The following is a 27,488-nucleotide window of genomic DNA, read 5'->3' on the forward strand; positions in this document are numbered from 1 at the left end:
ACATTAATTTTAGTAGAAGTTGTGCATGACAATATCCAGTGGATCAAGTTGTGCATGCGCACACACACCTCAGTGTAAACTGTACACCACCACAAGATATTTATCTCATTTATATTCTCAGTTCTCATATCAAACACACACACAAGGACTAAAAGTGAATGGCGAATTCAGCCATGAATCGCTTTTTAGTTCCAAATGGTACTTTAGCCCATTCACTCAAGAACGAGATGTTTTTATTTTTAGTGTCTGTGTGCAAACTGTACTTGCCAGAGGCAGTTGTGTTCAGTGCTGTTGCTCCTTCAACCTCTGCTTTCACTTCACACTTTTTGTGCTACTCAAAAAGTGTTATTTTGATTAGCTAACAGCTTAACAAACTGATGAGGTGGAGGATAAATTGCCAGAAATTGAGCCATTTTAAAAACTGACAAAGCTGTGCTCAAATAACAATTTCATAAATTCAATTGTGATTTTTTTTGCTTTTGCACAAGGAGCTCTTTACTGCTTTTAGGAACTAAGGTCTATATAATTTATGTGAAAATAAATAAACCCCTTACTTTGGAGGTTAGTACTGACTTCAGCAGATTTGGCTAGAGTATAACTGTCTCATATCTGAGGGTATTTCTGCGCTGCAGTAAAACACCCAGGGTTGGCTATGCGGGGGGCTCAGACTGTGGGAGTATCAAGTTGCAGTGTAGATGTTCGGGCTTGGGCTGGAGCTCAGGCTCTGGGATCCTGCACTCTCATGGATCCATAGAGTCTAGTCTTCAGCCTGGGTCTGAGCGTCTACACTTCAAATTTATAGCACCACGAGCTCAAGTCAGATGACATGGACCAGCAGCAGGTGTTTTATTGCAGTATAGACATACTCTGAGGTGTTTTATAAGGGTACTTTATAAAGAGAAAATAATGTCATTTGAGAGGGTGAGCCAGATTCACCCCGAGGTTCTGCTGTTTTATGCAGTCATAACTTAGGGTGCTGGGACAAGCAACTGTGAGGAGTGAATCCAGAGGAGAATGGCAGCGGTGCAAGGTCCCCGCAGCTTCTCCTCCATCACAGGATCTGCAGTCAGACTGTACAGCTCCAAACCGTGTGTTGCCATTGTGGAAGGATCTTGATGAGGACACCTCTTAGACAGGGTGCAGCAGCAGTGGGCTACTATGGAATCCTGACTACAATTTAAAACTGCACTGTCCTAGTGGAACTCCCGAGGGAAGAACGTGGTGCGAACTACACATCCCCGGACCATTTGTGTGTATTAAGGACAAATATTGACCCTTCGGACCAACACAAGAAAGAAATTCACAGTTAAATTCACAGGATTTAGTCGGGGTTGGTCCAGCTTTGAGCAGGGGGGTTGGACCAGATGACCTCCTGAGGTCCCTTCCAACCCTAATCTTCTATGATTCTATGAAAGACAAGGCTTGATAGAAGTCAGGCATGTAGGGACATGTTAAAAAAAACAAAAAAACAATTAACCATGTCCACAATTACAGGCCAAATTTGTCTGTGCAATTACCATGACTATATGTGTAAATTGTCCGTTTGGCATTTAACTGAGAATTTCTACATGCCAATACCTAAACTGCATGTAAACAGTGGCAATTGCTCATGCAAAGTAGGCACACTATATTTGGATATATGCTTTTGTGCACAGTCCTAGACTCCTGACCTTTTCAAAATCAGGCCCATTATTTACACAGTCTAACTGGGGCCTTCAATGAGAACTGAAATGTACTAGTAGTGAGCTAGCAAAACCTAAGCCTTCTCCCTTACTTTTCTCAGCAACATACTTAGTGGATTAAGATGTGGCTAATTCTATCTTTGCTGTCTATACCATATACTCCTGTCTGTAAAGGGAATGAAAATGCTATAGACTGCTGTGGCTTTCAACTGCCTCAAAATTAAAATGGTATGAAATTAAAAACCAGAAGAGTTGAATGACAACAGAAAGCAGAAGGAAGTGGGAGCTGTGATACAGAAAAGATAACGGGGGGCTATACACTATGAGTAGCTTCACTATTTGCTGTATCTATTCTCTTTCACTTTCTCCCCTAGGACATGAACTATGTAAATAAACTACCCGGAGACAGGATATGAAATAGGTCAAATGGCATAATGAAGGAACAAAAAGTGTTGTCTTATTATCCAAAATTAAACAAGTTAGATATATTCTAATGTCTCAAAGGAAGAAGCAGGAAAAACCTGCTTCATTCTGCCAAGTAATGAACCCTCCTAGTCCTAAACTTATTTTACTTGAACATGATGAACATAATTATTCTCAGGTAAACTTCTTAAAAGGAGAGAGTTCAGAAATCTTATTTAGCATGGTTCAGATATTTGACATATTAGTACTATAAAATGACAGTTAACTTCTTCCTCTTCTCACTTAGATCTTTGAGCTAGGTTTAACGCAAAGAAAGTAGCTAAGCTCTTTGGGTAGCTCTTACCACATATTTGTGCAGTATTTAGCACAATAGGACCCCAATCCTGAGAGGGCCTCTGAGTATTACCATAGTAAATATAATAAAATAGTAACAGCTTCACCTACAGTTACAGATTGCTGTATAGAAAGCAGAAACTGCTGTAATGTTTATTTTAACTGCACAACTTTGATGCTGAAGTGGAACAATTTACAGTTTATGGATATCACTATTCTACTGCCAAGAACCTAAAATTTTCCATATAATCACAGTGATTAACAGTGGAGGTTGAAACCATCTGATCACACACAAATACGGGTGTGCCATCAGCACTGTTCATGAAATAAATCAGAGGCCATGCTGAAAACAAAAGAGAAAGGCTGATAACACAAGACATGAGGGGAGTCAAATCTAACACTCACAATAATGGGATTTTCTGACAGTATTTTAAAACACTGTTGATTCATTTAAACACTATCTCCCTCTCTCTTGCACTGCAGACAGTATGTCTTTTAGAAAGACCTCATTCTCTCCTAGCATATATCAGTTAATTCAAGTTGCTAGGAGAAAGTAGGATTTACAGAACTGGAGATACAAAACTTGTTGAAGCTGAGAAGTCTTACAGTTTGAGTGACACAAAAAGAGAGAGAAGTAGTGCTAAGTAAAGGGACAGAGGGAAGAAAGAAGGAATGAGAAAGAAGAAAATAAGGAATATGAGAGAAGAGTACATAAGGGCTGTGGAATAGAAGAACAGAGGTTGCACAGGAAAACTACCGAAAAGGAGAATGGGAAAGAAAAGACAGGGAAGAGAAGACACAGAAAAAGGAGGAACATAAGAGACAAGTTTATGGAAATTTCCACGCTCCTCTTCCTAAAAATAGATGGTATCTGATACTTCCCAAAAATACATTTCCACTGGAGAATTTTTATACAGAACACTATTTACTTGAAGAAGAAAACTAAAAAGAGAACAAAGCATTGTTTCTAATCCCCACCATTTACCCTGTCATAGAGAAAGATACTGGTTCAGGTGCAGAAACACTTGGTTCCCTAGAGCATGTAATTACAAAAGTAGTCCAATCTACAGCCGTGGAATCCCTCTCAATTTCAATGAGCAGATCATTCCACAAAACTATCCTAGCAGTCTGTTCACACACAAATTGTAAGATGTACATTAGGATGAAGGTAGAATCCTGTGCTTGCATGAGAGCAAACTACTGCGAGGTACAAACTAGTAACTCTGAAATCCTTAAAAAACGACTTTCATATACTGAGTACTATGGGGAAAAAAGGAATATAACAATTTAACTTTGTCAAGTAATTTTCCATAGCAAAACACTGAAGCTTAAGAACAATGTTCTCCCTTAAAACCCATCCCCTCATCTCTTCCTGCTTTATCCTGCAGTGAAATCATAATCCTATGCTGATGACACCATAGTCTGTTACCTTGGAAACTATATCTCAAATTCAGCTTTAAAAATGTACTGAAAGGTCATACTGAAAGAAAAGATAGATTAAGGAGAGCATAATCCTTGTTTAAAGGCAAGTATCTAGGGGGGAGCCAAAAAGTAAATGTACTTACTTAAAAAACATTTAAGACATTTCACACAACAGATATGTTACACACCCTAAAGTTCAGGAAATATATATTCAGAGGGTGCAAAAGATAGGTTTGCACTTGCGTTCCAGCTGCATTAAAATTAGGGCTACTGCTAAAACCCTAGCATCAGTAACAGCTTTAACTAATTAAATATATAAGATCTTACAAACTTCCTAATAATTTAAGTACCTTTGATGTAAAACCAAGCAATGAAAATGTGAAACACACATACAAAAGAAATTACAGGATAAAAGAAAACATGGAGCCCAAATCATGCACTGTCCCACCAAATAAAAGGAAAAGTCGGTTTTCTAGCTGTTTGCAGCCCAGAAATGGATTCTGCATCCAGGACCCTTTCCTTCAGTCTTGGAATACCATACCCCTTCAAAGAGGCGCTTTTACATTCATTACAACACACACAAAGCAAGGATTTATACAGCAGATCTTGACTTTAATATTTCACTCTCTCTGCAAATGAAAACAATTAGAAATCCAGGCGTGTAGGAAGAGCAGAATAATGGAGCCAAGAATCATTGGGCAGATCTGAGAGAATTTTCTCCACAACATTTTGTTAAATCATCCTCTCTCTAATATCCAGCTCTGCAATAACTACTGCATCCACAAAAGAGCAGCTAAACTTTATCTTAAAAAAATATTTGATTTTGCAACCAGCAAAGGATTTATGAGCAAAAGACATTTTGAAAAAAAGAGTGTGTTAAAATTTCTTTAAGGGTTAATGTATGCTCAAGTCATTTTCTGAATGGTATTTTCAAGGAAAACCTAAAATAGATTAAATTATGTCAGAGACTTCAAAGAAAAACACTGTTCTTTCAAGGAGGTTTTTATGTAGCACAAAGAATTGAGCACTGCAAGCAGTTCTTGAGTGCACAACTGAGATGAAATTTGATAAACAGCTTTCTGTCATTCAAGGCCAGGACTGTGCAAAACCATACTATCAGCACTTCCATCAAAAACACTATTCACTTTTTCTATCTCATTTTTATTGTGACTTTTTCATTTTATTTACTCAGTCAATCATAAAAAATAGGTTTCTTACCACTTGTATGAGATACAATGCGATCTGCTGGTGAAGGGTCATTTTCACTTTCCTTAATGCCACTGCCACTGTTGTCTTTTTCAAGCAGTCTGTCCACCATTGCAATAATGCAGTTTAAACTCTTTCCCACATTGGCCCACACCCTATCCTGAAAAGAGTATCAGTATCACTACACATTATTGAAAGAAGCATAGAGAGATGTATTGATAGACCAACTGGCTTCTTAATATTGTCCTACAATATACTGAAAAGTAAAGTGAAGATTAGGCATCTATAAATTATGTAATTTAACATCTTTACACAGCATAGCATCACTTTCAAGAACATTTTCCATTGTCACTGTTTCTTTGGTGTAAATGACTGAATGGGAACTGATTTTTTTTAAGGCACTGAAAGCAGTACATTTGTCGTTCAACTCACACTATCTAAAAGCAAGAGTTAAAATCTCCTAACTATGCCCAAATTGCATGTGCAGTTGCATGCAAAGTTTTACACTTTAGGTCCAGTCCTGTGAGGTACTAAGCATCCTCGCCTCCCATTGACTGACTGCAATGACGGTCTTCATTACCTTGTGTGATTGGCCTTTTTTGTGTAACACCATGATTTGCACACGCAGCTTTATCAAAAGGATGTGCCCATTTACTGCACCCTCCATTTGCTACTATGTGACTGAGGCTGAGTAAGCAAATGTAAAAATGGGGAATGGAACGCCAATATTAGCAGCCTGCCTCTATGCCACACTCAGGATCTACTGCAAGTTCATTTTGTACAACATCTTCCACACAAATTGCAACCCATGACACTTTACAGAGTAAACCATATATAACAAAAACTGCAGAAATAATAGAGGGGGGGGGGGGATAAATCAGAGGTATAACCACAGATGAAAAGATAAGATCAAGATGTGGAATGAGACAGACTACAGAGTCACTATGGTGGATGGAGAGATACAGGATGAATCCTGCAGGTGTCAGGAACTGCAGAAGAGAAGGGTCTTAGACTCACACCAGCGGGATTGCGTGGAAGGACAGAGAGGAGGCCAGAACCAGACAAGTAGAGAGCAATTGTGAGACAAGGTTAGCGATAGAGCATGGAATGACTGCATGCATGCTTTAAAATTAAAACGAGTAATTTGGACGGAAATAAATGGAGAGCTAATGGAATTGTTTGAGGATAAAGAGGGTGAGTTATCTGATCATTCTTCCATGTATGTGTGATGTGGTACCCAGAAGTGTACTGCGCATGTTGCGGGTGGGAGGCATGGAAAGGGAGTTTTACAAGACAAAGTTAAAGAAGAGGGTAAGCATGAGGGCTTACGCAGAGGCATAATGAAAGCAATATCACACATGGGCAACGCTGTGGAGGTGGGGGAAGGGAAGATTCGGACAAGGGATTTGTGGGAGAAGGAGCGTTCAGACTCCAAAACTATACCATGGTTACAGACAAATGGAAACAAATGGAAGCTGGTTGGAAATAGAAGAGCCTGATTTTGTGCCAGAACTTCTGAAGCAAACTTCTTAATTAATCTAATCATTATTCTGTATTGTGTATCACCACACTCCATGGCAAATAAATCTTCTGTAGAATGTATCACACTTTCAGAAGTTGTTACAGTATTTCAGCTATTTATGTGGATAGTTCTTAAAGGCCAGAGATTCCCTGGTTTTCCAGGGGCTTTTAATAAGACACTTGCTATCTAACAAAGAATTCGCTAGCCACTTCCAATATGAATCCACAATGTAATCTTAAACTATCTCCAATTAACCATAGGCTGTATAATTCTTAGTGGGAAAATTTACCTAATGCTGTAAAATAATCCTGATGTATAAAATTTTAAATTTAGAGATATGTGGAACATGAAATAGACTTGTGATAAGTAAAGTACAGTACATGTGTTTAGTGCTAATACTGTATGTATTATATAGCATCCATTAAATGTAATGTAAAGTGGTGGCAGCCACAAAGGAACACACACTCTTCACTGAGAGACATGATTTCAAAGAGACATGATTTCACATTTGAATATGAGTTACATATTGGTTCGTCATTCAGTATAATCAGCTGTTAGCGCTTGTAACATAAAATCTGTTCATGTGATAAATCTGTCATCATTATGATATAATGAGGTTTTATATTAATTATGAACATTTGTGTGTGTGTGTGTGTATAAATAAATAAAGTGTAGGTGTGTGTTTTGTAAACAAACAATATAAACACTCACAGTGAAAGTACCCAGAAAAGGCCATCCATATTGTATGCATTAGTGAAGCTAGTCCTCACATGAAACAAATACACAGTGTTGCTAAGGGACGTGGTTTTGTTTTAGGCAGCAGTTTTTTTGGGGACTGTTTTGATCTAAATAAAGTCTCAACTGCCTGCAAGTGGTAAGAAATTGGTAACTCTCAGGCAGAACTGTTGTTCAACACATAATATACTGACGGGAACATAATTTTAAAAGCCAGGCTGTAGAATTTGTGGCTGAAGTACTGCATGTACAAATAAACAAGTGGGAAAACCTGCAGTTGTACATCAATGATAGGCAGTTAGACACCCAACTATCTGATATTCATATTAAAATGGGGGATTTGCATAAGTTAATAACTGCATTCATAATATTGAAACCCAAAGTCAGAGGCCCTTGGAAAGCTTAGTCCTAGATATCAGCTCTTTAACTCAAGGGTATCTGAAAATTGTTCAGAAAATGAAGGAATATAGTTGATTTCAACGAAGAGTGAGTGTGTGATTTTGAGAGGGAAATTCTGCAAACAAGTATAGTAAAGAGTAAAAAAAAGATGTGCCCAAGCAATAAGTCTTTAATGAGCATCTTCTGTTATGGCACAAAACCAATACCAATGAAATTTCTCTTCACATAAAAGAGAGAGTGTTTTTCTTTTTGTAAATTAACAGTTAACTCAGCAATGAAATTATGTCTGCACAATATACACAGCTCATGGATAAGACTGTGAGTCTGTCACAGAGGTCACAGAAGTCATGGATTCCGTGCCTTTCCGTGACCTCTGACTTCTGCAGCTAATGTGGGTGATGTGGCTGACCTCAGGGCCACCCAAGCAGCTGACCCCAGGGCTAGCCGCTCCGGTCACTGCTGGAGTGGCCATTGCGGTTGGCCCCGGGATGGCCCAAGCAGCAGTGGTCCCAGGGGCAGCCTGAGCAGTATCGTATTTTTAACAAGCAGACCTAGGCTTCACACTTTTAGGTGAACCTGTTAAAAAATTCTCTCATGATATGACAGTACTTTGGAATGGGATATAGGCTATTTTATGGGGGAGAATATTTCACACAGGCATTATTGTATATCCAGATACTGCACAGCAGTATTGGCACACAGGTTAAAATACTATAAAAAATAAAATGATTGTATACAAAATACTGATTGCTTTCCACTGTCAACATTCAATTGCATAATTTTTGGTATATTAATTTATTTTAAATATTTTTATATGTAATCTTCTAGGAGTGCCATTTTAATTGGGGGAAAAGTCAGCTTGTCCTATCCATTGTATTTTTTATTCTTACTATACAAATAGCATTGCAACACCAACCATGTTAAATGGCCAGAAATGCAGAGCAGAAAAACTTCCCAGTGACAGTCTGCCCACCCAACTCTTGCATTATGCATGACATGACATTTTTTTTCCTCCCTGGAGGGACGTTCTAGGATAGCAGAAGCAGCTGGCAAGAAGAGAAGGGAATAACTATCCGGAGGCAGTCTGTTACTATCAGGTTAAATGTTTTTCCTTACGCAGTAATGATTTGGTATTACCTAAGCATAGTGTTTACAATTACACCAATATAAATAACTCAATCAATAATACTGCCAACTGTCTAGCATTATTAATGTCTGTATTTGACATCCAAACAGAAAGATGTGCAGGGCCTGATTCTGTACTGGATTAGCATAGGAAGATCCCTATTTCACTACAGAACCACCATGGATACATCAATTTGGATCCACTTGCAGAAATAGGGCCTACATTCAGTTGAATAGAAATGTATCATCACAAAGGCTAAGAAAAACCCTCTTGCCAGCTATAAATAATCAACAAAGAACAGAAATACAAAAAGCTATTTTTCAAAGGGGTTTAGTTTGCACATTAACTTTTAGTCTAATGGCATATGCTTCTCAAGAAATATAAGCAGTTTCGTAAGTTACTAGAAATATGCATATACATACTTTAAAATGTTAATTTCTTTGTGTGGTACACAGCTTAGTTAAGAGTAAGAATAATTCAGTTCATCTGATCTCCCTGCTCACTCAACGTGAAGAACAGAATATCAAATTTAAAAGTTGGAAGCTACTCCTTATAAAGAAATATTTGTTCTTCTTTCTTGTGTTTTTTTTTTTTTTTTTTTAAAGTTGGGTCTAGAACTCATGACTTCAGATGCTCTTATAATAAATCAGCAGTATTATAAAAAAATAATGCAATTATTTAAAGTAGCAAGACCTGGGTCAATTTAAGAGTTTTATGGGACACTATTATTTTAGATTTCAGACAAACAAAACTCAGAATTCCATCTGCAAGACGCTTTTGGTTTGTTTGAGATAATGAAAGAAAAGCAGTAAGTATCTTCACAGACACAGAGTTGAAAAATACAGCACATAGCACAGAGAGTAAAAGAAAGCACAATATTCCTTTGAGGTTTAATTGTTTTCTAACTTGTAAACAAACTTTTAAAGCAATTTGTTATTGCATAACTAAGTCACAGATTAGACTAAGCATTTTTCTTAAACACTTGCTCTGAGGTTTCTATTTCCACCAGGTTGACAAGAGTTCAATAATTAAACTAAGATAATATGGGCCATCAGTTTTCCATTAAAATAGAGAATGGAAAGATAATGAGAAGATATTTTATGCCCTGATCCCACAAAATACTTAAATTTAAGAATGCAAGAAATGCACTAAGATTCGCCTTGTACAAAATTATTAATCTTTTCAATGTCATCATTCATAATTTTATCACAAGTCTTGCAATATTATTTGTTCTTCTTATAGCTCCAGCTCCCAGAATCAAATGATTACATGAGAATTTCAGCTTTCATTTAAAATAAAAAACACATTTTTTCATCTTTTCTTTATCTGAAGAATATTCTTCTTCCCATATTCATTGTATGACCAGAACTCTAGTTCAGGTGTGAAGATACTGTAGCTCATACAAGCAAATTAATTATTGACAGCACCAATTAATATGTTGGAGCTCTTGAACCTGTGAGACCACAGTGATGAACCGAGCATAAGAAACTGACAAGAAATAGAATGGAGGATGCAGGATGCATGTGGTGAGAAGATCAAACATAAAAGCATCCACTGAAATAACTGATTCACAAAATCTCAGCTATATAAATTGTACAAATCACTGAAAGATCTGCTAAGAACGTTAAAGTTTAGAAACCATGTTTGCGTTTTTATGGAATTTCAGATATCACCTAAGAACAGACCCAGAGAAAACAGTTCTCTTTCACTGATCGTTAGTTCATGCATTTTAACACTATTTATGTGCACTCTTGGCAAAAATTGCACTTTGATTCCATACTGTTTTTTAGACCCTTTTATATCTACTTAAATGACAAAAAGGATTGAGGTAAATGCACAGGTTGACTTTTTCCATCTGGTCATGAAGATGTTTACTTCCAACACTGCTATATGCACAAACAGAGCAGATTATTCATCAGAAAATTTAAGTTACTTTTGTGGGGCTTCATCAGAAAGTATTCTTGGCATTCAAATGAAAAAAAAAGGAATTTATGCGCATCTATAAAATGAAGAAGTATTTAAAGTTTTAAAATTCTATCTAACAAGAGGTGACATGGAGATTACGACTTGCGTTTGTCTACACTTCGCCGTGGATTTTTTGATCAAGTTTCAAGCAAGAACTTGGAGGCTACTTACCCACTCTTCTTCATCATATTCTGAATGGTGAGGTATAGAGTCCTGCCGTTTGATCTGATATGGATGGGCCTGACGTTGTGGATCGCCACACTCTTCCACACTGTTTCTGAGCACAATTGGCTTCTTGAGGACACAACCTGGACGGGCTGTGTATAGCGCTAAAAGGGCACTTCTGACCAGCTGATCCTTGAATGCATGCACAAATAACTCTGTCTAGAAAGAAATTAATGGGCAGTTAGACCTAAGCATGTGATGGTATAATGTATACATAATTATTAAAAGACATATTTTTGTTAAGACAGAGTGGAAATTAATTGCTAGGAAAGGAACTTATACCAAACAAGGGGGAACACTGCCAGTCTCGGGAACATTGCCAGTCTCTGAAATTCCACAGTTCCAAAAGTTAATGCAAAAGTACAGTAACTGTTATAAAGACCATCTGTCTACACAGTCCTGTTTTCTTCTAGTTCCAAATCCTCTCTATAGAGACAGGTTTCTATGGGGATAACTGTTTGAACAGTATCAATCTGCTGCTCTTTTTAAGTATCTCCCAACAAATGTCAAAAGAAAATATGATTAATTTAAGAATTTTCTTTCCAAAAAAGAAACAAATAAATGTAAGTAGAGTATAGCACAAGGAAGGCAATGCCGACAAGTGGGACTGAAGTACATGAACAAAGCATGAGTTTAGATCAGGGCTGGGTTAAGTCATAGGCATAGTCACTATAGGCTCGTGCCTAGAGAGCCAGATTTTGGATTTAGTTGTTTGATGATGTCAGAATCTCAGCTCTCCTTTTTAAAAAAAGAGAATTTCTTGCCTTTATGATTGCAAAGATGAGCTGGAAAATGTGACTCAAGCATAACCAATGACGACACTTCTGCAGAGAGCCTGGAACAATAACTTTAGAACTGCATAATGTCCCTTCATCTCAACTTAACTCAAAGACCCACAGCTCTGGGAGTCCTTGCCCCAGCAGGAGACTCTGAGTTGCAGGAGGAGAGGAGAGGAGAGCAACAGGCCTGGCCTACTCACCCAAACAGATACACTCCAGTTGTTGGCACTACTGAGAGGCCTGCTGCCCGCCTTTTTGGGGAGAAGAGGTACCTTTAATGCTCCTCAGGAAGAAGACCCTTGCTGCCATTTCTAGGGTGATAACTGTGACTCATTTGTGGTTGACTATTCTGTGACAGGAGATCTCGTCAGGCCTGACACACTCACTACACCTAACACACTGTCATCATGCTCCGTATCTAAACGGTGTCATGTAAGATATCATTGGAAAGCTAACAACTCACTGATCGTTAATATTCTTGCATAATGTAAGTAAAGGGTGTGTACAAAGAGTTATGAATGTGTGCTAGAATTACGTTCTTAAAATGGGGTTGGCAAGCAGTGCATAAGCTCAGTCACCCCTAGACAAAGGAATGCTCATTTTAGGGTGACCGTATTTTCCCAAAGGGAAAATGGGATGCCTTGCCAAGCTAGCCCGAGACCCCACCCTCACAGTCCCCTCTCCTCCTCCCGCGCGTGGGTATGGGCTGCCTGGCCTGAGCCGCTCAACCCTGCCCTGGTCCGGGCCACCTATCCCTGCTGCCTGCCAACGTGCGGCCTGGGCTGGCCCAAGTTGCCCATCCCCGCGCCCTCCCTGTGTGGGATCCGGGCCAGCCCAAGCCCCTTGCCCAAGTCCTTCCTCCCATGTGTGCGGGGCTGGCATTGCTGCTCACCTCCCTGCACATTCCTCCGTGCCCTGCTAGGGGTTGTACCCCACTTTTTTGGGCAAAACTGGGAATTTGTCCTGTTTGCTCTTGACAACTTATCATCAGTTAGCAAGAGCAAATGGGACAAAGGCCCAGTTTTGCCAAAAAAGTCAGGACAGACTGAACAGGGCTTAAAAAAGGGAATGTCCTGGCCAAAATGGGACATATGGTCACCCTAGCTCATTTGCTTGTGAGGTAAAGACAATGAAGATCCATTTACATATAAGGTAAACAAAGCTACAAGCAGGGGAGAAGAGAGCATGGCATCTATACATGAACAGAAGAGAGAAACTATCTGAGCTATAAAGACAGGGAGTCTGAACCTCAAATGATAAGTAATTGAATCAACTGATTGTATACAATATTATTGTATTATACACATGTATTGAGTTAGGTCCTTTCTGAGAGCTAACGACACACTGGTGATTATTATCATTGTGAAGTGTCTGCATTAACGCTGTATGAGGAAATATGGATAGTTCATGGTATTATGCTTTAAAGTCTGTGACCAAAGACAGGGAGAAACACATTTTCCCCATACAGGAGGGAAGGGAGCTATCTACCTGTCTCCAATGAAATGAAACAAGGTGTGACCAAAAAGCAATGGAAGCCCCAGTTACATATGAGTCAGCAAGGGGATGGGACAGTCCACAGGTCATCCTGTGGGCATGAGGTCATCCTGAATCTGAGGACAAAACAATGAGTTTGGGAAGATAATATAAGGGGAGAGAAGAAGCCATCTTGGCATCTATCACTGCATAGACACAAGTGGCCAAAGCTCTTGCAAGCTGAGAAAGATGGGACTTTCAATCAAGCAGGTTGAAGTCTCTGGAACAAAAGATTAGTAAGAAATGTATCAAGGCTGTAGCTGTTGAGTTATGATTCAACCATTAGAAAGCGTACTGTTACTTTTGTTTGTAACCCTTCCTAACTTTATTTCTTTTACTTGGGTATCACTTAACTTGTTTTATTTTACAACAAATCAACTTAGCGCTGGTCTTGAAGGGAAGAGTGTGTTTTACCCCAGTGGGGTAATTAACCTTAAGTTAATAAGCTGTAACGGGGTCTCTTTAAAGGAGCAAACAAACCTTTATTTCTCTGAGTGTCCCAGGAGACGGCTGGACACTCTTGGGCAGATGGTTTCGGGGAAACACATGACTGAGAGGTATTGGAGTCATCCCTGCATAAGGTAACCGTTGACAGTGACTAGAGAGGGGCTGTTGTGTTGTCGGTAGGCTGCTGCGGTCTGAGCAGAGCACTGAAATAGGACTGCACTGCACACAGACACTCAGAATACTTCATGCTTGCCTGCTGGCCGCTGCTGTCCAGGCTATGAGCCAAGGGCGCTGTAACCTTTGTAGAAGTGGGGGGATACCAGTGCCAGAACCAGGAGGCAAGGGGCCATTCCTCCCACTTTTTAAGATGGGCATAGTTTGGGGGCAGGGAGCAGTGTTGCTCCCCCAAACTGTGAACATCGGGCAGGCACAGAGTGGTGCTCACAGGGGTGTGCTTCGTGGCGGAAGAACTAATCAGCGCCTGCCTGATGCTTGTCCCCTCCCTTCCCAAACGATGCCCATGTTTAAAGTGTGTGTGGGGGATCACGATCCCCTTGGCTCTCCCAGTTCCAGCACCTCGGCTATGAGCCAGAGAAGCAGAGCAGTTAAGGACCCAGGGTTACAGGGCAGGCAGTGACACAACCACTTACTGCTTCTGGATTGCACCCCAGAATGTGACAATAACACTGCTCCATCCTGCTGCCACTGAATATGGGAAGTGAGCAGGCCTTCCCCCCACCACCACATTAAGGGGGCGGGGGATGACACTACAGTGCAGAAGCAGGGCCAAAGGAATGAAGCTATAGGGTGCCTTATGTTATGGTGCACCTTGGGCTCTGGATTACCTTAATCAAGCCCTGAAATATATTATCCTGTTAGCTTTCTCTTAGGAAAATTATGGACTTCCATGATATTCTACAAACTTTGTCAGTACGTTGCAATGAAATACAATTCTGCCTTCAATTCCTTCAAGCCCTTATCCAGTTTCTGTTCAATTCTTGCTCAGGTAAATCACAGAATCATAGAATATTACAGTTGGAAGGGACCTCAGAGGTCATCTAGTCCAACCTCCGCTCAAAGCAGGACTAACTTCAGCTATATCATCCCAGTCAGGGCTTTGTCAAGCTCCAATTGTCTTAGAAAAAGGTCTGGATCAGAAACGAACAACAGAAATAAGGTACAATTAATAATGAGTTCAGCATTTGGCCCAAAGTTTCTGTAGCCACTACATGGAATTTCATGGTGCAAATATGGGGGCAGATCTTCTATTCTCTCAATCCATGCATGGAGGGGTTCTCTCCAATCCATGCACAGGCCTCTTCCATTTGTGTAGAGGAGTGACTCAGCTATTTTTCAGTACTGTCCTTCCACCACCTGAACAGACAAACATTCTGTGCATGGTTCATGAGATACTCTGGGAGAGTGGGCGGAATCAGAGCAGACCAGGGGTAGTAAAACAACTCATTTCCTCTCTGGTACCACAGACTTTAATAGGAAAAGATGACATCTAATATCTCTTCCATATAGAGTTTGTATCATCTCTTTCCTAAAAATATCAGGATCCACTAGGGCCGGAGCCAGTGCAGTGGCATAAAGACTTCACACAGATGGGTTCGGCCTCCCGGTGATCTTGAGAGACCAGCTAGATTTGAGGGAGGGCCCTCCACCCTTTTCCATGGGGAGCAGAGTCATGCAACGCAAAGCATCATACACCTGTCCAAAAGCCATCTCTCGTGTTTCTTTGTTTTTTTTAAACATGCAAGGTGTTGTTCTGGCCCCAGCTAAATACACTATAAACAAAGTTAACTAGAGGATCTTGCTTTATCATTGTTTCCTAATAAGACACTCAATAACCTTCCCACTGAAAATGGTGGTGTGCGCTGCAGTTTACGTTGTCTATGGTAAAGTTCCTCCTTAATACACATGGCCTTTAGTGTCTGATGGAAATGCAGTAAACGGTCACTTTCAAAGACATCCTCAGTTCACAATCACGTAGCTTGCCTAGATGATTAAAGAGCTGTTAGCTATGAGAACAGTACATAGAGTGTGGAGGAGGGTCATTAAATGGTTCATTCCTTTTTCTTTCATTGCTATGGGAGATCATAACTATCTAAAAGCAGCATCACTATAAATCTCCTGTATAGTGTTTTTTCTGAAGTGTAATATGTACATCTCATAAGGAGATGGGCTTCAGGGAAGCCAATATAAAACAGCTTTGGACCTACTCTACGGTATCTTTAAGAAGCAACTGTGACCCTCACATTCAAAAACCATTAAAATATACAGAGACAAAGTAGAGCTCACCCCAAGTTCCACTTGTGACAGTCTGCAGAGATCTCGTGGAGCTAGGCTTTACTGAAAGGAGGAAGTGCCACTATACATCTCCTCAAATCCTAACCCATCCTCAAATTAACTTAAATACAACTGATTCCTACACCTGGGACCCATAGGATTTGCTCCTTATCAGTGTTCCTAGTCTCACACTAGGTTTGTCTCACCATGTTCAAGAACTTTGCTCTAGCACAAATAGCCTCCAGCAAATAGTCTCTCTTCCTTTCAGAAATGTGTATGTTGCATATGAGTGAAGTCCATTCCAGGTCTCCAAATACAACTGTGAAATAAATCTGTTAATTTAGAACAAAGTCAGGCCTCTTAAAAATATGATATGATATAGCATAATTCAGGTAATTGGCTGATCACAGCAAATAAAAAGGCCTACATAATAGGAGTTACACAGACATATTTAAGGTACAAGAGAAGGTTATCTGATCCACTGACATGACCCAGTAAAATCTGATATTTGGTATTCTCAAACCTTTCAATGGAAACATGGACATTTTGATATAAAAGGTTGAAGAATCCTGAACTATGTTACACGAGAAAGACCTCCGTAATACAGCAGGGCCAAATTAATCCATGTTGTATCTCCAGAGACACAAATAGAGTTGCAACAAACGTGAATCTGGCTCATAATATGAAACTTTATCTGAATGAGTAGAGTAAAAGTAATTTCAGTAATTCAGGCTTTGAATAAGCAGGATATTTTTCAATGCAACTGACGTCACATGGTTCAGGACCTCAATTACTAGACGTGTGTTTTTCAGATAATCTAAGTTCGGATAAATGAAGTTTGACTAAACTATATATATATATATAGAGAGAGAGATAAAACCAAACACAGTACAGATGATTTAACTGCGCTATCACTGCTAATTGCCAAATTCCTCTGGTGCTGTAGGGTGTTCCTCGTGTTCTCACTTAGGTCCTGACTGAAAGCAATTGAGGTCAATGGAAAGATTCCTGTTGGACATGTCGACATCACAAACTTTGATCGACGCGAGTCACGTTGGCATAAAGCTGTCGCAGTTAGTATATCGCTTGTGCGCGTGTATGCTTGGCTCCCTTGTGTCAGCGTTGCGCATTCTCACCAAGAGCATTTGTACTGATGCACAGTGCAGTGCACCGTGGGTGGCTATCCCAGTGTACAACCTGCTACTGTCCAGAGCACTGTCTTTTGGGAAGATCTCGCAATGCACGGTGGGGCCAAAATGAGTCGTGCAGCAGTGACTATAAGCAAGAGGTTAAATTTCCAGTGTGCAACTGTCTCCATCCCATAATGTCATGTATTTTCATGCCTTTTTCATAATCCCACAAGCCTGCATGGCCCTCCTCACTGTCTGCCATCTCTGAGAGACGCACGGATCCTGCACAGCTCTCCACTATTGTCATAAGCGTTGCAAGCACAGGATGCACAATCCTCCAGTATTTGCAGAGCCGCAAGAATCACCAGATCAGTGGGGACATGATTTCTTGGAGGACAGATTGCTGTGGGTCATAGTGAGAACCAATTTGAGACTGTTGGTGGTGCTCATGGAGCAGCTGTGAGTGAAGTGCCACTTCTGGGCCCGAAAAACAAGCACTGACTGGTGGGATCGAATTGTAATGCAAGCTTGGGATGACAATCAGTGGCTGCAGAACTTTTGGATGCAAAAGGCCACATTCCTGGATCTGTGTGCTGGGCTCGCCCCAGCCCTCCAGTGCAGGGACACAAAAATGAGAGCTGTACTGACAATGAAGAAGCAAGTGGTGTTTGCACTGTGGAAACTTGCAACGCTAGATTGTTACTGGCCTGTGGGAAATCTTTCTGGATTTGGAAAATCCACCACGAGGGGCCGCTGTCATGCAAGTATGCAAAACCATTAATCGTCTCCTGCTATTCAGGACTGTGACTCTCGGCACCGTGCAGGACATAATGGATGATTTGCAGCAATAGGGTTCCCGAACTGCAGTGGAGCAATAGTCAGCACACATATCCCTATTGAGGCACCAGACCACTTTGCTACGAAGTACATCACTTGAAAGGTTACTTTTCTATGGTTATGTAAGCATTGGTGAATCACAGGGGATGCTTCACTGACATCACTCACATCTTAAGAGTGCAGGACTTTTCAGAAAGCTACAAACAAGGACTTTCTTTCCCGATCAGTGGATTATCATTGGGAATGTTGAAATGCCAATAGTGATCCTGGTGGACCCCCCTACCCCTGTCTCATGAAGCCATACACTGGCCATCTTGACAGCACCAAGGAAAGATTCAGCTACTGGTTCAGTAAGTGCAGAATGACAGTTGAAGGTGCTTTTGGTAGATTGAAGGGATGCTGGCACTGTTTCCTCACAAGATTTGATCTCAGACAGAAAAATATCCCAGTGATTATAACTGCCTGTTGTGTCCTGCATAATATCTGTGAATTATATCCGGGTGCATTTCCCTCTCCTTTTCCTGCTGGGGCTCTCTCCTCTCTGCTCTTTCCTCCTCCATGCTGTCTGCAATGTTCACCCTCCAGGCCCCGTGCTCACAGTCTGATGCAGCACTGGCTTGCAGAATCTCACTAAATCTCTCATCCTGAGTCCTCTTCCTTCTCCTTATCTGGCTCAGGAGTTCCACAAGTGTGGAGGGGGAATCCCTCAGGGCTGCAATAGCAGTAGCTGCAGATAAAACACACAGGGAAGCCATTGTCAGTACAGTCACAATGGAAAGTGAAACTTAAGATTCAGAACTCCCCTCCCTTGCTCCCCTAAAGTTTTAAACCAGACATGTTTATTGACACTTCTGCTTTGGAGATCTTGTGCATGGGGTCACTCCCTGCACCAGCCATGGTGAGTATGGCCCACCAGGAGTGAGGGAAATGAGGAGAGAATTGCTTATTTGCATGTAGCCATGAGCATAGGCCAATGGCACTGAATATTGGCACCATTTTCCACAGGCAGTGGTGATTTTAGCTGATCTCTCACTCCTGAGGGTAACAAATTCACAAAGGGCACAGCTCTTGCTGGCATCTTGAAGCTGCCTGGGCCTTTATACTGCTAGCCTGTGTACTGCAATGGGGCCCACTGAAGTTGTTGCTATTGGTGTCTGAAAGTGTCCTATAGCAGAAGAAGAAATAAGGCTGCCATCCCTAGAAACCTTCGGGAGAGGATGGCAGATACCTCCAGGAACGTTTCATCAAGATCTCTCAGGAGGATTCAAGGGACACCCCGGCATATATAAACTAACTGCTCTGCATGGCCCTCCTTGCCTAATTCAGGGGAATATGAAGCAGAGAACTCTACCTCTCTCGGTTATACTATCTCTGCTAGTATGAGTAAATTAATGACAAGGTGACCACTGTGTCCTGTTAAGGTGGGGGACCCACCACTGTAATAGGAAACAAACGTACACACTTACCTGAGGATCCTTCCCTTGCATTGGGCTCGTCAGTGCTCGACTGCTAGGACTGACTAGACTGCGGTGGAGTCTCACACAGGTCCTGGATCAAAGCATAGCTGGACCTCTCCCCCAGTCACACGTCCCCCATCCTCCTCTTCTACCTCCTCCTTGTCCTTGCTGTTCATGCCAGGGCCTGTGGCTTGGGCTCCTTAGCAGTATTGACAACGGTCTGCAGGGTGGTGGTGGGGTCTCTGCCAAGTGTGGCATGCAGCTCTTTGTAAAAGCAGCCGGTCTGTGGCTTGGCACCGAATCAACTGTTGGTCTCCCTGGCCTTCTGGTATGTCTGCTGCAGTTCTTTCGCTTTCACACGACACTGCTGCTGGTCCCTGTCACGCCCCTTCTTTTATATCCCCCGTGCACTCTATTTGCAGATGTCTGCATTTCTGCAGCTGGCCCATAGCTGTGCTTGCAGAGCCTCTTCTCCCTACAGGCCCAGGAGATCCAATATCTCCTGTCTGCTCCAAGCCGGAGCACATCTGGAGTATGTAGCTGGCATAGTCAGGTGGGCCATTGCACACAACAATGGAAAGCTGCTAGGTGTGCTTGCCAAACTGGGCAATCAGGAAAAGACATTTAAAAAATTCACAGGGTTTTAAAGAGGAGTGGGAGAAAGGGGCTTCTGGTCTATGTGACCCTTGGACAGTGGAATTCGCAATTATGACCAGAGTGGTCAGTGTTGGGCATTGTGGGACAGCTGCTGGAAGAATGTTAGGGTCAACACAGGTAATACAACGTCTACCCTCACTACACTGACCATGACTCAACAGCATTCGAGGAGACGGTGTTACTATGTTGACGTAATGGGGCGCTTACAACAGTGGGAGACAAATTTAAATATAGACACATGCGCAACTATATCCACACAAGGTGGCTTATGTTGACCAACTTGTAATGTGGACCAGGCCATTGACTTCAATGGGCTTTGGATCAGGCCCTTAGATTATAAAAGCTATTATAGACATTAGCATTGGCATGGTAAGAAATTGGCAAACCATAAAAAGCAATGATGATCCCCTACTGGATATTAATTATTTTGTACTCTTTAGTGATACTCTAAGATCCCAAAACATTAACAGAGTACTGTGTAGTCTTAAAAAATATACATTTTAAAACAAAGAAAGGTTGAAAATGTTCCTTTTATTTGTTATGAAACACCGACACTGATGGTTCTGTGTTTCTTTTACAGTTGACAAGACCATGTACACTTCAGACCTGATTCAAAGAGCACTGAAATCAATGGGAGATAGGTGCCTAACCTGCTCGGGTGCTTTTGAAAATCCCACTAGTTGCCTGTCTGCATCTGTATGTACCTAAATACCTTTGTCATAATCCTTTAAGTTTTGAGAGAGAAGCTACACTAAAAGAACGTTAGGTTTGAAAAGACAAGAACTCAAAAGCTAGGAAATGCCTGAAATAAGGTTTCCTGGGCAACTTAATTCAGCTCCCTTGTACATATGCATTATGATAGTCTTTAATTACATGATGACATATTTACTCCACAGGAACCATGGCTCATTCAGTGAATAAGAAGTTATTCAACTTTTCTTTTTATCCTCCTCATTAAATATGTAACCCCAGGCTTTATTTACTGCACACTATCCAAACTTGAACTGAATATAAAATTATTAATTCCCCCCTGGGTTTTTCTAGGATTCTTTTACTATTTTATATGAGTGTTTCACATACATTAATTATTTATTTTCCCAACACCCCTATGAGATTACAAGACATTCTCTCCCCCCCATTTTACAGATGATGAATTAAGGCACAGATAGATTAAGGTCAAAATTGTCAAAATTTAGGGTGCCCAACTTGAGATGCACAGTTGAGATGTTTTGAGATGCTTTTCGGAGCCCTTCACATTACACAGCACTTTATATGTTCAAAGCACAGTTCCCACTGACTTCAGCTACAGTCGTGAACACTAGCACTTCTGCACATTTTCCTGCAAGTCTCACGTTGAAAATGAAGAACTCATACCTGGTGGCCATCTGTCACCATCTTGGTTTAAATGACTTGCCTACAATCACACAGAAACATTGTGGCAGAGGCAGGGATAGAATCCAGTTCTCCAGAGTGGCATTCAGCTATCTCAACCCATGAGATCATCCTTTCTCTTTCTGCTATCCCCGACTCACTCATTGCACACCTTCCAATTTCTGCAACAAATGAAGCAGGGGTCTTACAAATAGCAGCTTTCCTCACTACACAATTGTGATTGATCCCCAGATCAGGTCTATCTTGTGAACAGTCTGAGGCAAGCGTCCGGTGGAAAAAATCGTATGTGATCATGGAAAAGTGCATATGAACAAGGGAACCGATATCAACGTTGCACAGGCAACCTTCATTCTGGCTTTCCTAACTTTTGAGTGCTTGACTCTGCAACCTCAATAATGTTTTTAATGTAATTGTTGTGTGTAATGTTCTAGATTTGTTAAAAAGGAAACTGGAACAACAGAAATTCCATCATCTAGCATCGTACTGACCCCCAACTTGGGACCTCAGTAGTTTTTGGACTTTTCAGTTCATAGCACAGACCTCTATCATTTGAGCTAAGGGAATAACGGTAGCAGTAGTAGGCTGTTATCTGCTAGGACCATGTACTAGAGAGGGATGACACACACACTTTGCCAGGGGGTTTTACAGCTATTTGCTGACAGCAGAGGACTGTAGAGACTCAGGACTCCTGGCTTTGATTCCAGGTTCTGGAGAGGAGTGTACTCTAGTGGTTATACATTCATCTGCCCCCTCTACCCAAAGCTTGTTTGTCCCCCATCTTCCTGTTTTGCTCCACCCCAACTCCAGTTACTGTCTCCCTCGTTGTCTCTTTCCCCCCACCTTTGTCTCCTGCTCCCCTTCTCATCTTCTCCTATCCACATACCCATCCTGGCTTCTGCCTCCCACTCCTATTAACCAACCCTTAACACATCCCAGATCCTGTCCCATGTTCTTCTATCCAACTTCCACCCTTGCCCCCTTACTCTTTCCTTCTATCCCACTCTATGCAGCTCCTCTCCACACCCACCCCTGCTTCCCTCCACTCTTTTTCCAATTCCCTTCATCCTTGCTCCTTTTCACCCGCTACCTCCCGTTCTCTCTCTGTTCAACAGTATTGCCAACTCTCTGATTTTATCATAAGATTCACAATATTTGCTGCTTTTCTTAAAGCCCCAGCTGCCGGCATTAGGAACTTTTGAGCCCCCATGGTTACAGAGAAAAAGCTTGAAAGCATGAAGCAAATGCACCCTAAAGGCTCAGAAACCAGAGGGTAAATAAAAAGAACCCCAAATCTATTATTATTATTATTGGAAAAAAAAAAAAACCTTAAGATTTGTAAGTCAATCATGATTTTTCAGGCATGACTCTTCTATTAAAAACATTTGGTGTAGACAACACTGCTCATCCTTCTCACATTTGAGTCAGACCTATTGCTCCTCCCCTTCCTTGCTGCCTGGGCTCCAGCAGAAGGAAGACACTGACATCACAGGAGAGAAACATTGTTCTTGTGTTGTCCGGCACAATTGCAGAGAAAGTCCTGCTCAGCCCCTGCAGCCGTGGCAGGGAGTGTGTTCAGTCCAGACAATTTTTGAAAAATATTGTGGCCAAATTTTAACAAACTTGCATTGAGCATGTGCAAAGTAAAATTGTTCAGAGCTTCTAACCCAGGAAAATTTGGGCAGCATTTCACAGGGATAATGAACGGTACATCTGTGACACCAGGACAACACAACCCCTGCCAAATTTAAGGACCTCGCCCATAGCATGTAGGTGCTAGAACTTCTCTACTAAACCGCTGTGATAATTTTTTTAACATAATCACAACAATGTATTTTTCCCACATATCTATCTCTGAAATGGCTGAATCATTTTCACTGAAGCTTCCCCCAAAAAAGCTCAGCCTGAGGCAGATCCCTGGGATGGAAAATTTCAGCCCAGTTAAAATCTGGGAAATTTATAAGCAACTGAAAATGGGGTGTTGTAATGGAAAGTGTTGGACAACCTTAATGATAGGCAGCACTCTGCCTATAATATATATTTAGTTATCTATCTAGAAATCTTTAGTCCATCAGATAGAGCACTGAACTGGGACTCAGGAGACCTGAATTCTGTTCCTGGCACTTTTCATGGCTTGCTGTGTGACCTTAGGCAAGTCACTTTACCTCTCTGTGCCTCAGTTTCCCAATTGGGAAAAATATATTCCTTTGCAAAGTGCTTTGAGATCTACTGATGAAAAGTGCTATATAGGAGCTAAGTATTATTATTAAATAGTTTAATTTAGGTGTACATTTTTTATAAAAAATAAACTGAAGAAATAAACTGGCATGGAAATGAGATGAGAGCTTCCATATTCCTTCACAGAGACTCAAAACTGCTTCTGTAGCTGAATTGTGTTCAAGGGTTCCATTGGATTAACTACAGGAATGGTCCTCACAAAACATTTTCATATGTACAGCTAAATTCACAGAACATCACTATTTATAAATTTGTGCTAATCCCTGCAATACCAATATGCACAAAGAAATGCAAACTTTGCAAATGCTTTTAGATGCCTGACTAATGAATAATTTTGAGAAAAAAAGAAAAGAAAAAAAAGACATAGCTGGAAAATGTTATTCAGCAAGCCCCATGCAAGCTGCAAATGCTGATACATTTGTGGACAGACAAAGGCTTCTTTAATTTACAGAAACCGTTAAATGACGAAATTCATCCCCATGAATTAAAATAAAATGAAAAAAAAAAAAAAAAGGAATCACTGCAGCAAATTGTGAATGATGTATGGGAATGGCAAAACGTTGCCCGGTGCACTGGGCGAAAAGCAAATCGTATTCTACAGTCACTGCTGTGATGGGCTTTTTCCTCTAATTTTTGCCCCGATAAAGCTCTCTACTCCTGAAACAAAATCCAAATAAAAAGACTAACTTGTATTTATTGCAATATTTTTTCCCATATTATTTTCCTGTCTCAGATACACTTATCACTAGCCTCCTGCTAGCTAACATCTTTTGAAACAGCATTTCTATCTACACAGATTCACTCAAAGGTTTTAAGTGGGCAGAGATCATACAGGGTTGTAATCCCGGACCCCCCAGAAAGACCTCTGAGATGGGTTGGTTGCTGGTAAAAGGGGTTGTGACATAACTGAGTCTGAAGCAGAGCTCTCTGACTGCAAAAAAGGGAGCAGAGTGTCAACCTTCCTCATCCCAGGCTATTTTACATTTAATGCTCTTTTCGAGACATGATGCTAATAGAAATAATGTCATAATGCACACATGGAATGAACGGATGCACATGTACTGGTAATGGGGTTTCAGGTTAGAAATAAATTGTATGGATTTATTTTGGTTTGTCTTCTGATTTTTTAACTTTTAGGTGTAGTAAAACCACTATTTGCCAGTCTGGGGTCAGCTACACATCATATTACTTCATCACAGCTAACTCCAAGTCTATCCCCAGCTAAACGTGTAAGCAGGCTGATTCAGTTGCTAAATTAGACAATTTCAGTCTGGATATCCATTCTAGTTCTGTTGCCTAGTATTAAGAACAACTTTTCTGCAACCCACAAATGAAGCAATAATATTAGATATTTGAATTAGTGGCCCAAGCACTGAACTTTTGTTAAAAAATAAGGAAATCCCATTATCAGGCAGACCCCTGAACTTTGACCTATTCAAAAGAATTTAAAATTAGAAATAATTTAAATAAAATTTCTGTTAAAATGTATTCAAATATGTATTTGGTACACATGAAAGTAAGGGACTTGTAGCATTTGCTAGAATAGAGAAAAGTACAGACAGGCATTCCAAATGTCTCGCCAAGAAACTCTGTCAATGCACCTCAAATACGACAAGAAACATTCTCTTAGTTCTTGGTCTCAGTGCTGCCAACTGTACAGAAAGTTGCTAGGATGTCATAGTGACATTTTGGGTTAAAGTATTAGCTTTTCTCTTCTGGAAATCTGAGTTAATATGGCTAACTAATGGATTAATCCCAGTCCTTACAGTCCATATTAGTACACACAACAAAACCACCACCTAATTTGGCACAATTTTATGAAGTTTCTAAAATATCTTTTATGAAGTTTCTAAAATATCTGAGTGTGATCCAAGAGTCCCATAGTGCCAACAGGAAAGGAAGTCGAACAATATTGATTCTTGATTGTGGTACGCACATTGTGGTTCACCAAAGAATGTCATATGAAGTCTTAAATGAAAGTCAGCATAACAATGGTCATTAATATCATTGTGAAAGGTATGTACAGATATTATGTTGGGAGTTATGTATATAAAAACCATAATGTCAGTGTAAAGTCTGTATCAAGGCATTAGTCACTAGCAGAGATGAAGAATCCATTTTCTTCCACACAGGAGGTAAGAAATGTACAACTCTCTGTCAGAATGTAAATTAAGCATTATAAGCACAATGGATGCCCATTTACATATGAAGTCAGATGTTAAGAAAGAGATGTGAAGTCAACAAGGAAGCAGTACACAGGAAAAACAAACCACAGGTGATTATCCTGTCCCCTGAGCACCGACAGACAGTGAACTTTGGGGATATATGTAGGAGGGAAATAAAGACACCCCTCATCCTGCACCTATGAAGTAAACAGACAGCATGCTTCCATTTCTCAGAATGGGATCTCAGCCAACCTTGGCTGAAAATGCTGCAAAAGACTTTAGGAGAGATAAAACTTCTTAAGACAGGAGGTTAACCTGTTAGTTAAATTTAGTCTCTAGAAAATGTGCTAGAATTTTGTGTTATTTGTAACCATTTGTTTCCAATATCCTTACTTGCCATCATTTGAACCTTGTATCTTTTCTTATTGTTTTTGTTACAAATATACTGTATATAATATATTAAATATAATACCTCAGTGCTGTGGTATTAAGCAAAGTTCTGATCCTGAGTTGAAGCTGGCAAACTGGTGTGTTTTGTTGGAATGCTTGAATGGCTGACAGGCTCTTGGTGTTCAGGATCTGACATCCATTGAAGCACAATCAAGGCTCCCTCATACTGGAGGCTGGGGTTACAAGGTGACTCTCAACCCTGGATACATCACACTGGGTTGCCTTTTCTCAATGCAGATTTTCTTCCCCGCTTCTAAAATAGGCTGCCTTCCCAATGCAAAGTTATTTATACAACTGACCTCTGCCTCATTTCACAGGGTTTTTACTTCCTCCCCACTCAGTGTGGCAAAGAATTACAGGAGGTAAGAGGAAGAGAGAACCTGGTCAGGACTGAAACTCTAGTCCCTAAATAGTAGGGTCTTGAAATCTGCATCATTAAGATCTTTTTATATTTTACCCCAGTACAACTTTCTCCTCCTTCTTGGAATAATCTCATATCACAGCAGCTCTGCTCTTGCCAGGGGATCTTGACATGGCTGCCTCCAGAGTCCCATCAATACTATTGCTGAATAGCGAGCAGCAAGTGTCACTGAGCAAAATGAGGTTCCTCCCTTTATCAGGCCAAATTCTGCTTTCAGTTACGTCACTCAAATCCACTGTAACTCTATTGTTCTCAATTGAGTTACTGTGGATTTACACAACAGCAACTGAGAACAACATTTGGCTCTTCTTCTTCACAGAATGTGCACTTACTGTGTACTGCTTTCCTTGTTGACGTCACATCTCTTTGTTAACATCTGACTTCATATGCAAATGGGCATCCACTGCACTTACAATGCTTTCTTCACAGAATGAAATTGAACTCAATATTCAAATCTGAATCTCTCACGTTGAAGGATGTACTGTTAGTGCAATGCTGCTGAACAGATCACAATGTTGCCCACTTCACAATAGTTGGAGATAAAGTGAAACGATTATTGGTAGTGCCACGAACTCAGAGAGAGGTCACAGTACATATGGTATAGTCTATAAGGCAGTGGTCATATGGTCATAGTAATAATACTGGCACAGGGCAG

General features: G+C 40.7%; 1 protein-coding gene across 5 annotated transcripts in view; it reads right to left on the minus strand.

Moving 5' to 3' along the window:
* The window catches only part of INPP4B (inositol polyphosphate-4-phosphatase type II B), a 426,088-nt gene that overhangs the window by 117,645 nt on the left and 280,955 nt on the right, over nt 1–27,488 (minus strand). For all 5 annotated transcript variants that reach the window (XM_067567968.1, XM_067567967.1, XM_067567972.1 and 2 more), the window contains 2 exons: nt 10,985–11,197; nt 5,079–5,226 (listed from right to left, as the gene is read on the minus strand). In XM_067567968.1, the coding sequence (XP_067424069.1) occupies nt 5,079–5,226; nt 10,985–11,197 (361 nt within the window). The remainder of the gene's footprint in view (nt 1–5,078; nt 5,227–10,984; nt 11,198–27,488) is intronic.

Source organism: Emydura macquarii, unplaced genomic scaffold (assembly GCF_026122565.2).
Source record: "Emydura macquarii macquarii isolate MOO-44397 ecotype Brisbane River unplaced genomic scaffold, CSIRO-AGI_Emac_v2 contig_2834, whole genome shotgun sequence".
In the NCBI taxonomy this organism is placed as follows: domain Eukaryota; kingdom Metazoa; phylum Chordata; order Testudines; family Chelidae; genus Emydura; species Emydura macquarii.